General features: G+C 39.4%; 1 protein-coding gene across 3 annotated transcripts in view; it reads left to right on the plus strand.

Annotated features, from left to right (window-relative positions):
* LAMA4 (laminin subunit alpha 4) overlaps positions 1–10,161 on the plus strand; it is a 142,001-nt gene extending 131,840 nt beyond the window's left edge. For all 3 annotated transcript variants that reach the window (XM_060114340.1, XM_060114342.1, XM_060114341.1), the window contains exons 34-39: positions 107–262; positions 1,641–1,800; positions 3,770–3,900; positions 4,960–5,053; positions 5,531–5,650; positions 9,719–10,161. In XM_060114340.1, the coding sequence (XP_059970323.1) occupies positions 107–262; positions 1,641–1,800; positions 3,770–3,900; positions 4,960–5,053; positions 5,531–5,650; positions 9,719–9,864 (807 nt within the window). In that variant the 3' untranslated portion in view covers positions 9,865–10,161. The remainder of the gene's footprint in view (positions 1–106; positions 263–1,640; positions 1,801–3,769; positions 3,901–4,959; positions 5,054–5,530; positions 5,651–9,718) is intronic.
* The last annotated feature ends 2,980 nt before the right edge of the window (positions 10,162–13,141 follow it).

Consider the following 13,141-nt stretch of genomic DNA (forward strand, 5'->3'; position numbering starts at 1 on the left):
CCTTCAGAGAAAGGACCACTTTTTTAAAGAACTTCTGTGGCATTGCAGTAGCACAGTTGGGAGGAGAGGCAACACAGCCTTCTCTATTGTCCTTCTCTCCATCCAGGTGATATTTATTCGGGAAAAGAGCAGCGGCCGACTGATAATTGATGGTCTTCGAGTTTTAGAAGAAAGTCTTCCCCCTACTGGAGCTACCTGGAAAATCAAGGGTCCTATTTATCTGGGAGGTGTGGCTCCTGGAAAGGCTGTGAAAAATGTCCAGGTAAGCCAGGCGTGACCAGGTAGAGCCATGGACCTTTAGAGCTGGAAGATCATTTAATCTAGCCCTCATTTTACGATTAGGAAACTGGCAAAAAATAAAACTGTAGTTTGGCTGGAGATGGGGTACATAAGTGGGTATTGTCCTGAGATTGTCTGTCCACCCTGTGACATTACAAAGCCCAGAGTGATCTTTTGATTCTAGGGTAGAGGTGAGATGAAAAATGTTTCAGAGATATAAACTGTCATGAAAAGTTATGTCTCAAGGAGATGCTTATTTGTTCAGCAAGTACCCATACTTTTAATCTTAAAAAAATACCCAAGAAAGAATTCTCTGGCGGTCCAGTCGTTAGGACTCAGTGCTTTCACTGCCACGGCCTGCGTTCAGTCCCTGGTTGGGGAGCTAAGATCCTGCAAGCCGTGCGGCACAGCCAAAAAAAAAAAAAACCCAAAAAAGAAAGCAAGTCATTCCATTATATCAATATATTATTGGATGAAAAAAGCCTTTCAGGCCCTTATGTAAACTATGATCTCATTTTCGTTTCTTACACACACACACACATACACACAATTTGTAAATGTGCAAGGAAATGTGGTTACCCCTGGGGAGACGTGAGGATATAGTAGAAAACAACAACATTATTTTTGTAATTTAAAAGTTTAAAATATTGGACCTTTAAAAATTATCTAGCAATAAAGGAATGCATCAAAGGACTAAGTTTTTTAACATAAATATAGATTTGACTTTAACACAAAGAATTAATATACTTCTAAGATCCGTTAATATATGTGGATAAAGCAAAAAAGGGGGAAAATGTTCATGTTTAATTAGATTTTAAGTAAGTACCCCCAATTCCATGATAACTTCTTTAAAAGAAAGATTTCCAAAGCAGTGTGAAATCAGTTATCTCAAGTGGCCCGTGTTTCATGTTCTGTAGTATGATAAATGCTCAACCACAAAACAATGAAGCAAGCTTTCTGCTGTTTATTTAACCATGGTAGATTTAACAGTTAAGAACTTTGCTAGCCCTCATCAGCATTAGGTGATCTAGGGCACAGCTGTTCTTGAAGAGAAACAAACGAGGATATTTCTGATGTTCAATTTGAAAACCACAGCTGCAATTTACCTTGTCTTGAAAAACGTAAAAATTTTCCTTACCTTAATTATGGTAGGCTGTCATTATCAAATACAAAATTCCAGCTTCGAAGAGCTAGTTATAAAGCAACTACCTGGAAAACTATTGATCATTCAGATAGCTAAGATAAATAAGGCAAGAAATTACTTGGTTTCTCTCTGGACTCAAATCCCTTCATTTTGTTTCCCTTTGGTACGTCTGTGAGTGTTGAGAAAATGGATTTTAAGAAATGTCTTCTTCTCTCAGATAAACTCAGTCTACAGCTTCAGTGGCTGCCTCAGCAATCTCCAGCTCAATGGGGCCTCCATCACCTCTGCTTCTCAGACATTTAGCGTGACTCCTTGTTTTGAAGGCCCAATGGAAACAGGAACATACTTTTCAACAGAAGGAGGATACGTGGTTCTAGGTAACAATGACTTATGTTAAAACATGAATCATGAAATACTTCTTTCCTAGAGGTGGCTAACAGGGATATTGGGCCCAAAGATAAAAACCAGAAAATCTAACTCACTTAGCCCTAGAAAATGGCCTCTTTCCATGAGGACCACCTTTCTCCTCTCCTACCCTCCAAACTAGACACGTGGACCGTGCCCATCCCTGTTTGCTTTCCCCAGCCAGTGCTTCTCCACAGCTGCCAAACCTCTGGAGGTAGACCATCTTAGCCCCTTTAGAATTTCCTGTGCTGCACCATGGTCTAACCTGTGTTGGCTCTTGGCCACCTCAGTCTCTAGGTCTTTCTCTGCTCCCTCTAAGCATCACCCATTGTTCCTACTAAGGAAAGGTCCACTTCTTCCCCTTGCCAGCAACTCTAGCAGACAACACTATCCTAAAAACATTTTATTTCTGGATTTTTATTCTCCTCAACTCTTACTCTCTCACTCATTCAACAAAGTTTTTATTGTGTGCCTCTGCTATAACAGTCCCTATGCCAGGTGATGGAACATAATAGTTCTAAAAATAAATAAATAAAATCCTGGGACCTCCCTGGCAGTCCAGTGGTTAAGACTTCGCCTTCCAATGCAGGGGGTGTGGGTTCGATCCCTGATCAGGGAGCTAAGATCCCACATGCCTCGTGGCCAAAAAACCAAAACATAAAACAGAAGCAATATTGTAACAAATTCAATAAAGACTTTAAAAAATAATAATAAAAGTAGCATCAATAAATCCAAAAAATAAATAAAATCCTAAACAGACTGCACACAATCACCATCCAATCCATTCCACCAACATTCTATAGAGCAACCATTAGGTGTGAGGAAGGTACCAGGACAGGTGCTGGGAAAGAAGATAGGAGAAGGGTATAAAACCACATGTTCCCTGCCCTCAACATCCCCTGAATAAAGACATTACAGTGCAGCCAAGTATTCCTTCTTAAACCGCCCACATGTCCAATAGAATAACCAGAGGTAATATATCCTCTCTTTGTCTAGCTCATGATTTTACTTTCCTTTCTCCTCCTTTATCCCTACTAAAACACCTACAGGCACATTTCTCAACCCTTCATTGAATTTCGGTGATAAGAACTCAAAAGGCTTGGACAGCCTGAAAAGCATAGCAACCTGCACAATTTATGTTCTCAATAAACATTAGTTAATAGCAGGAAAAATTAAAAAGTTATCTATGAGGAGACACGTCAAGTGAACATTATTAAGATGCCCAGGTTTGCAATGAGTCTCTTGGAGTGAACACAGCTAGTCTTAAGAAGAATTCATTTTCTTGCATCACTGCAATAACAGCTCCTAACTGCTTTTGCTGCTCTCACTTTGTTTTTCCTCCCAAATGCTCTGCAGCACTGGCACCAGTTACTTTTTAAAGAATTATTTTAAATACAGATCTGATCAAGTCAGCTCCCTTGCTCAGTGACTGCAAAGTCAAGTCTGCCTTCCATACTGGAGCACTAGGGCCCTTCCCAGTGTGGCTCCCACCAGCCTTCCCCATTCACCTTGCCTCCCTCTACCCTTGCAGGGGACAGTCCAGCCACACTGGCATCCACAGTGCTCTCCAAATGTTCCAGCCTCTGTACTTGGGTTCAGACGACTCACTCTTGCCAGTTTGCTCTTTCCTCCTTCTCACTTTTGAAATATTAAATGGTCCTGCTAGTTGGAATCAATTTCTCCTCACCTGTGCTCACATAGCCATGCTGTGTTTTCAGCAAGCTGTTTCCTCCCCAGGCCCCAGAGCAGGAGTGGTGTGCTAGTTATCTCAGACCCCCACGGAGCTTTCCACAGTGTGTTTGACACGGAAAACAACACTTTCTGCTTACCTATTGAAAAGTGCATCAAACTTTCAAAAACAAGTACAAAAACCTGCAATCAAACCATGGTTACAAAATTTAGGTTGCTGTTCTTGAGAACTAATAGTATTTCTCTCCATAGATGAGTCTTTCAATATTGGATTGAAGTTTGAGATTGCATTTGAAGTCCGTCCCAGAAGCAGTTCTGGAACCCTTGTTCACGGCCACAGTGTCAATGGGGAGTACCTAAATGTTCACATGAAAAATGGGCAGGTAGTGTGTTAAAAATTGTCTTAACAGTCTGTCTCCTGTGATCTTGGATTCTGGATCTGAAGCAGATTTATTTCACAGAATTATTTCATCAATCTTTCCTAACTGGGGGAAAGAACAAACAACAGGGAAGGTATAACATAAAATTAAAACGCAGGCAATATTTGGATTCAGATTCATATGTTGGGAATTGATTTGATTAGAGCAAAGAGCCATGAAATTGTAGCAAAAATCAATAATTAAAAGGTTTTAACAAAAGAATCGGAAGAGAAATTTTTTACAACAAATGGAAGCAGCAAACATGTTCAACTATCAAAACCAACAAGTACTAAAACATCTCTCTATAATCTATATGCATATCATATTTTCAACTACTAAAAACAAAAAATTCTGTTATAATTAAACACCACTTTCATCCTTAAATAATATTACTAAAGAACATTCATGAGAGTACTCAAATAAATATGAAGCATATTTTCAATGATGTCCCTAACTTAATATAACTGATTTTCATTTGAGTTCCCGTATATTCTATTAAACCATATAATAATAAAACAGATCCTTATATGGTGCTTTACTGTGTGTCAGATACTATTCCAGTTGCTTTATATGGATTAACTCATTTAATCCCCCCAAGAGCTCCATGAAGTAAGTATTATAGTTATCACCCTTATTTTGCAAATGAGAAAACATGGCACAGAGTGACGTAAGTGGGAGCGCTGGGGTGGGAACCCAGGCAGTCGGCCCTTAGAGTCCATGCCCGTCATCAGTACCTTAGCCTGCCTTGTACAACACATTTCGTCTTTAAACTGAAAGGAATTCAGTGTGTTGTCTTACTGTTCCTCTGGCCCCTCTTCTCTCCTGTGCCATTATTTTGTTCTCTCAGGAACAGTTTAAAGTTTCTGTAGCCTACTAAAGAGTGACCCCTTGCGCTCAAATTGCAAAGCTAATCATGTCTGGATGTTAAAAGTTCTGCTCCCCTGTGGTAAATGTAAGAAATCTCATTTTATCACAATGAGGAGAAATGAAACTAAATTCCACAATGTGCCTTGTCTTTTGCAGGTCATAGTGAAAGTCAATAATGGTATCAGAGACTTTTCCACCTTAGTGACACCCAAGCAGAGTCTCTGTGATGGCAGATGGCACAGAATTACAGGTGAGAAAAGCTTGAGTGTCCTAGGTTTCCTTAATAAAGTGAGCCTACACACCCACCTGTGGCATGATCGCTTGGCAGAACTTAGACTATAACTTATATGACAGAATAGGTAATAGATGACAGTCTAAAAGTGGCCAAGAAAAGAGAATCAAATGTTACTGTACTAAAATGTGTATATTGAATCCACATGTGATTTGAAAAAATTAATGCTGCCAGAATAGTCTTCGGGAATTGTTTAAATAATGCATACCTTATGGAGCATAAAAGTAGCAGAATAGAGGATCCTAACTATTATCCTTTTCAAAGGAAAATGTTAGTTATTTTTTTGGTTAGACATTGGTGTTTTCAGTGATTAGAGGAAAGTGTATGGTTTATTCTGGAATAAATAAAAGCCATTACTGTAATGAATTATTACCTTTCATGTGAAAATTAATCACTTCAGTGTCACTTATGACCACTCTTTTCCCTGTATTTCAGTTATTAGAGATTCAAATGTGGTTCAGTTGGATGTAGACTCTGAAGTGAACCACGTGGTTGGACCCCTGAATCCAAAGCCAGTTGATCAAAGGGAGCCTGTGTTTGTTGGAGGTGTTCCAGGTAAGAGTTATTTAAAAATGACGTTTCCAAATCCAAAAAGACATTAAGTTCTCATAACTGTTATTATACTATTAAGAATTGAGCTATGTATTTTCATAATTCACCTAATAACTCAGAGGATTTTATATACAATATCCTTTCATAGGAAAAAGTGTACTGACAATTATGAAACCTTATCCAAGGATCAAAACAAAGTAACACATAAGAACTACACCACAGCATTCTAACCAGTAGATAACTTCTCTCCCTCTGCTGTATCTGCTTAATTTTTTTCTCTTCACTTTACATACCCTCCTCACATACACACAGTGAAACACACTCTATCTTATCTGTGACACAAAGAAAACTCATACACTATTGCTGCTCTAGGATCTGAGAAAGAACCTTGGAGGACTAAAAGTTTGCGGATAGTTGCTTCTCTTCCACACTAAGAGAGAATACACAGTTCTTCCCGACCAGGACTAGTTTGAAATGTGAAAACAGCTGCAGACCAGGAGTTCTGTTGTTCTTATGTAGTCACATTCCCTGAGAGGTTCCCAGCTGCAGTTCTGTAAACATCATCAGTGACATCACTGCTGTCATCTGCCAAGAATGGTGTATAATCCAGGATGGTGATAGGACACTTATGGACCCTCCACAATTACTTTAAACCTCTGAGGCAGGGACCATGGCCTTATGTTGAAAGTGATTGTTTCACACACTTCATTAACTTGGAAAAACTGAATGATAAAGGTAGCAAGAGGGAAAAATCAAGCTTTTACATCTGGAATTTGGTGGGGATTTTAAGGAAAAACTTAACATGGCTTTACCTTGCATCCTAACTAGACTATTTTAGACTGACCCATGTAAAGGCAAATAATACTTTAATTAAGAGAGTGAGAAAGATTAAGCATCCAGTCTTGCGTACTCAAAAATAGTACCAACAAAGCACTCTTCTGCTTTGTAATATGAATTTTTCAAATACCAGTATAGACAATAACAGTACCTCACTGATGAAATATTTGAGACCCTCAAAAAGCAATGCTGCTTCTCCTTTACTCCCACTGTCCACTCCCATCTCCATTCCTCAGTCCTCCCCTCCTGCTCCAGGCTTCAGTTCTGAAAGAAATACTGGCAGTGGGCTTCCCTGGTGGCGCAGTAGTTGAGAGTCCGCCTGCCGATGCAGGGGACATGGGATTGTGCCCTGGTCCGGGAAGATCCCACATGCTGCAGAGCGGCTGGGCCCGTGAGCCATGGCCACTGAGCCTGTGCATCCGGAGCCTGTGCTCTGCAACGGGAGAGGCCACAGCAGTGAGGGGCCCGCGTACCGCAAAAAAAATAATTAAAAAAATATTTAAAGAAATACTGGCAGAGACCACATTGCACTTCATGCAGGTACAGTGTGGAAGATGTGTCCTATCAGTTCCTCCATTTCAGCACATTGCTTTCTTCCTGGAAATCACAACGTAGTTTAAAATATTTCACAGGTTCCCAAGGGCCTACAGGATCAAAGTCAGCCTGGCATGCAAGGTCCTGATCATCTGCCCCCCCCACCCCCGCCTTGCCCCTGCCTCTGGGGCCTCCCCCTACCTTCTGGGACTTGCAGTCCTCTGGATGTTCAATGATGGTCTCTTTGCTCCAGGCCTTTGCACAAGTGCACAAGACATCAGTTTCTGGAAGATGTTCTTCTTTCTTGCCTCCCCTAGTACCTTTTCAAGGAACTTCTCCCACTCTTCCCCCAACTTTACTCCTATTGACCTTGAGGATCCAGCTCAGACTTTTTACACACATGCCCCCCTCCCACTAGAGTGTGCTATGCATACCACCTTTGTGGCACTTATTGCAGAATATTGTTGAAGCTAAATTGTACACTCCTTGCTGCCAGAGAACACGACTTCAACACACAACAAATATGTATTGAGTGTCTATTAAGCACTGTGCTAGGCTCCAGGAGATGAACAAAACAAGCGTGGGCTCATGGAAGTTATGGTATTTGTTCTTTACTTTGCACCCAGAGTGCTTACTATATCAAACAAATATTTGGCTCTCATTCAAACAAATATTTGTCTCTCTGATTTGTGTTTGTTTTCAGAGTCTCATCCCAGCATTACACACTGCCATCATCTCTCACTAGAAGACTTGCTAAGCTCTACAGACTGGGTGGGAAAGATATACCTGAAGCCAAATTCTGCCTGCCTGAGACATGCAATGAATAGCAAATTTTAGCTAATGAGCCAACACACAGGAGCTAGCAGGGCATACCCACCAGCCCGCTGCACCACTGCAGCCTTTAATTCCATCTACGAATCATGCCAGCAAGCCTAGAACAGAAGCAATTATAATTTAAGCGGAACATCATTAATCACATAATTTTGAGCTGTTGGAGATTAATTCCACTAAAATGACATCAGAAACTGGGGCATGAAAAAGAATAACTAAAGGAAATTAGGCATAAACAAAACCCCTATATGCACTGAAATCTCTTAGAATCCCAAGCAGTTCTCTTATACCAGGCAGAACCCTGGTAACACATTGTTTTTATCAATAAAAAGTTAATGCATTGAAATTCAATGAACTTTATACCAGAAAATTCAACTTCATTGTATGATCATTTAAAAATCAAAATTAGAAGTTAATTTTTTGAGTTAAGGACCATTCATTCCTGTACTGAAGATCCTGCATTATTCTGTATATAGTCAAGCTTTCAACCTGTGGAATGTTTGCTCTTAAAATCATGTGTTGATTTTATCAATCAATTACTTAAGGTTCTGGGGCACTTACTTTATTGTCACTACTGCAATAAATTGTGTAGTGAATTATGCAGACCATAATTTCTACATGAACTATTTCCTCTAGAATTTGTCCCCCATGAACCAAAGAGTGGTAAGCTTGGGCAGAATCAAAATCCATGTTCTAAAACTAGTGTCCAAAATGAACAGAAGAAATAGATGTTTCTACTCCTTACATTCTTTCCTGTTCATCTTTATTCTGATGATGAAGTACACTGAACAGGCTTGAAGAATATATATAGTCATACTAATCTAGAGACAAAGGGAATTGATCTCTTAGGCCCCTTCCAAATCTAAGACTTGATAATTATCATTCTAAATATGAAATGTTATTTCCATGATTTATTTTCAATACAAAGCTTCTGCATATTCTTAATCTACATTGCTTGGAAAACTTATTACAGCTGCTTGATGGTATTTAATTTGCTGTCCTTTTTTATCTTCCCTCCTGAGTTACTGATTTCTAAGTGTTTCCCATCTTTTATCTGCTACTGCTCACATAGCTGTTTTGTACATAATAATAAGCTTTCACTAAATGGATTTTAATTTCATGATATTTCTAAGCTCTTTAAATTGCTTTAAATTATATTGCTTCTATCATCTCAACACACTTAATTGTGTCTGTACAATTAATAAGCATCAAGGCTTCTTCTAGATCTCTAATTAAGATAATGGGAGAAAATTCCCCTGGCATACCCCAGGGCACCTGTATCCACACAAAGCCTAGGCTAGTTATCCTATTTATAGTTCTTAAGCCCTGAGCTCAGAAAAATTAAAATTTAGTTTATTTGAATTCATTATTTTCTCATTATATTTTATGAGCTTGGCAAAAATGTGGAGGATTAAGGATGAAGGGTAATGATACAAATTAAACAGAAACATTAACCAATTCCAAGAAGAGTTTGGAAGCTAAATTTTCTTTCCTCTGTCTCAGTAAAGCACACAAAATAAGTGAGGCCCAGGTGAAGTTAACTCTAAAAAGCATATGTAGATCCCGAAAATTCACTGCTGAGGCTTTCCTTATAAGTGGTAAATTTCAATGGTAAATACACAGCTGAATTATACTCTGAAATTTGGTCATGGAAAACATGGCAAAACTTTAAAATTACTACATGTTCATATTACTTCAAAAGCAGATAATGTTTCTGAGAAAATGCGTAAATTATTACTATATTCCGTCTTTGACATGTAAATCATCTTGATAATGTGAGCGGTATGATGTGTATTTTTGCCACAAAGTAATATTTGGGCTTGGAACGCCTCAACTGCAGTCTTTGTGTTCATTTCTTTCTTTTTCCAGAGTCTCTACTGACACCACGCTTGGCCCCTGGCAGACCCTTCACAGGCTGCATCCGTCACTTTGTGATTGACGGGCGCCCAGTGAGTTTCAGTAAAGCAGCCCTGGTCAGCGGTGCCGTGAGCATCAACTCCTGTCCAGCAGCCTGACACAGCAGAGCTACTCAAGTACAAAGTTCTTTAGAGCACTGAAAGAAACACAAAGCCAGCCAAGAGGAGTGGCAGTTCTTCTTCTTGGTAGAAGCTTTCATCTAGTTGAGCAGGACTTAAATGAATCATCAGGGACTGGATGTTTATTATTTCTTATTTGGATTCTTACACCTTGGATCCAAAATGTCTGCCATGGATAACAATCAAAGGAGCGTTAAACTTACCAGTATTGTATTACTTCCTGCTGGCGAAATTACTGTTCCTGTGTCTAATAAAATAGAAGGGATTCTAAATAAACACTGGCGCACATTTTTAAAGCGTGGCTAGATTCTCAGATTCATCTTTCACTTAGGTAAGATAACATTCAGCCTATACCAAAATATCTTTGGTATACTTTCTTTATTTGAAAAGATTTACTAATTAACATAAAATCTAAAATTAGATTATAGATTTGCTTTTAGCACTTTTGTTTGGTCTATCAGTATAGCAAGAATATTTTAGTTTTATCAAGGTTTAATAAAGTAAATTTCTAACAAATTATCAGAAAATGGTAATATAATGTGTTTCCAGGAGAGAAAAAAAAGAAAGCCTCAATCGAATAAATGCCTACTTTTTTTCCTTTCTTCCTTAAAAGAAAAATAAAATTGTGCATGAGGGGAGGTTCTTGTAGGATATTGTTACTGTGTGTTCTGTAGGAATCATGAAGGACATTATAGCAAAGAGAATAAGACAAAGTCATACAATTCCACTTAAAAGTATAAAAGTCCTTGTATTAAAAGTTTTTTCCCCCACATACCTGCAAAACAACTAGTCTTATTTCTAAAATTTTATAATCATTTTTAGGTAATACATATTAATAAAGTCTAGAAAAGGAAAAGTGGGCTTGACTAGCTGGCAGAATATTAAAATATAGAGACTGAAATAAAAGAATTATACATGAAAAGATAATCAACAATGAAGACAAAATGAGAAAATAGACCCTCATATCAACAGGGTTGAAGATACGTAAGAGGAGTGACTTTTGGGGTATGGGGAGGGAGTATAAAGTATTTTGAGGAATTACTAAGGGAATAAAATAATCTCTTACATATATATGTAATTATTTACATTCCCCTACTACCCTCATGTCTCAGGTACATTAATAATAATGATGAAGATCAACAAAAGTAGCTAATAGCTATTCATAGAGGACTTACTAAGTGACAGCCTCCACAATAAGCTAAATTAAAGCAGATTTCACTTGATCATCACACTAATCCTATGAGGTAGCATTTGCAGATGAGAAGCCTGAGATTTAGAACGGTTAAATACCTCGCCTGCTGTCATTCAGCTAGACTGAGGAGCCAGAATTGGAAATAGGACTGCTGCCCGCCTCCAGGGGCAGTATGACTGTCCCCTTGCTTCCTGCCCCCAGGGGACTGTCTGCCTTCAGGCCAACTCTCAACTGGTCTCTAAAGCTGGAGTCACAGACTCAACCACCTATACAGCCAGAGAGGTATCATAAAGGAGTGAAGCTGGTGGGGTCTGACTGAGAAAATCAAAAGGGCCAGAATTTCCAAAAGAAGCTGGAAATGTGAAATTTGAGGGGCTTGAAATGGCCTGATTTTTCAGTTAGTAACTAATTAAGATTAAAACAACAGCAATCACAAGAGCAAAATACTGGGCTGACCAAACAACCTTCTGAGAGCTATGGCCTCTCTCAGCCTATGTGGCCTCTGAGCTAAAGACTCTGAATCCAATAGTCTAGGGCCTTAACCAGTACAAATTGGACCAATGCTTAAAACACACTAAGCCTTCACAGTCCTCCCTACAGCAGACCCAAGATGGAGGCGGTAGCTCTGAAACAGCCTGCCATTTTCTTTTCCAAGAGATTTTCCTGAGACATCCTAGAGGGCCATTCTATGCCCTTCATTCTCAGCAGTGGCCCAGACCCTGGCTGGACCTCCAGTAGCTACAGCAAGTGTGTACGCAGACTCACGTATAGGCAGACTAAAGCCACAAAAATTCTTCTACCTTCTCTGCAATTTACAGGGACACTTCTTTGCAGTTATTATTTCACATTCTTATGCTCAGCAAGTAAGAATCTACTGACCCATATCTGCTGACCCTCTTAACCACACAATGACCTTCTGAAACCTTGAATTTACCATTTATAAGAGCTTGATTCAGTTCTTAGATGGGACCCCATCTTCTCTAAACTTCTGTCTAGGGAGAAAGAAGTATGATTTCCTTTCTTTTAGTTAATCATAGTATATTGGAACTTCATACGTAGAAATATAGATTGGATGTTCAGAGTAATTTTGACTAGTTGTCATTCATGGCCCCTGCCAGTTCAGAGCACCTTGGAAATCAAGAGGCCTCCCATAGCCCCAGTTTGAAGAAGCAGCCCTATTTGGGCCTGTATCCCACTTCCTCCTCTCATGGCCACAGCTGATTGGGTGAGGGCACCATCCTATTGCATTCCAGTGAAGCAACATCTCACTATCTGGTGGTATGAAAAGATGAGTTCCAACAACTGAAAATTTTCTCTTGAAATTGTGAATTGGGAAACACAGAATCAAGCCCATAGCAATAATAGCTGAAGCCAAAATGATCTTACCTAGAAGAATGGTTTTAAGTGTTTACCGTACACATTTATAGACACATACTTCCCATTCTGTAAACATAGAATAATATACATCCACCTACCCTCTGTCCAGTAAGAACCACCTCAGTTCTCAGCGCACAGTTTGTAAGGGGGCATCTCAGAAGACACTGGGCTATTTCTGTTCCCTGGGCTTCCACTTCCTTGTACATAGCATGGTAGTAGAGGGTGTTAAGTAGGGTCTTTGCTTACCTTAATTGGTGACTACAGCCTATAACTAGGACCATAAAGCAGTAAATACACATTTTAGGTTCACCAAACTTTGAGGTGTGAAGCCAATCCCTTCTCTTCAGGACTAGCTCAAGTCATTTCAGTATAACCAGCAATGTAAAACCACAATGCCCCCAACACACTACATACACATCACACACACACACACACACACACACAGTCTGTATAAAGGCAACAGAAGAGGCACTGTCCAGAATGTAAGTTCCACGAATTTTTGTCTGTCATCCAATGATGTGTTGTAAGAGCCTAGAACAATGCCTGGCATGTAGGTATATGCTCAATAAATATTCTTTGAGTAAATTTCAGGAAAGCCAAGTTTCCATAAAAGTTACCCCCTCATCTCACCTCCCAAGGCAATCACTTACTAAGTGCCTGGCAATCTTCAGAAAGGAAAAAGTGAAA

The sequence above is a fragment of the Mesoplodon densirostris genome, chromosome 12, assembly GCF_025265405.1.
Source record: "Mesoplodon densirostris isolate mMesDen1 chromosome 12, mMesDen1 primary haplotype, whole genome shotgun sequence".
NCBI lineage: Eukaryota > Metazoa > Chordata > Mammalia > Artiodactyla > Ziphiidae > Mesoplodon > Mesoplodon densirostris.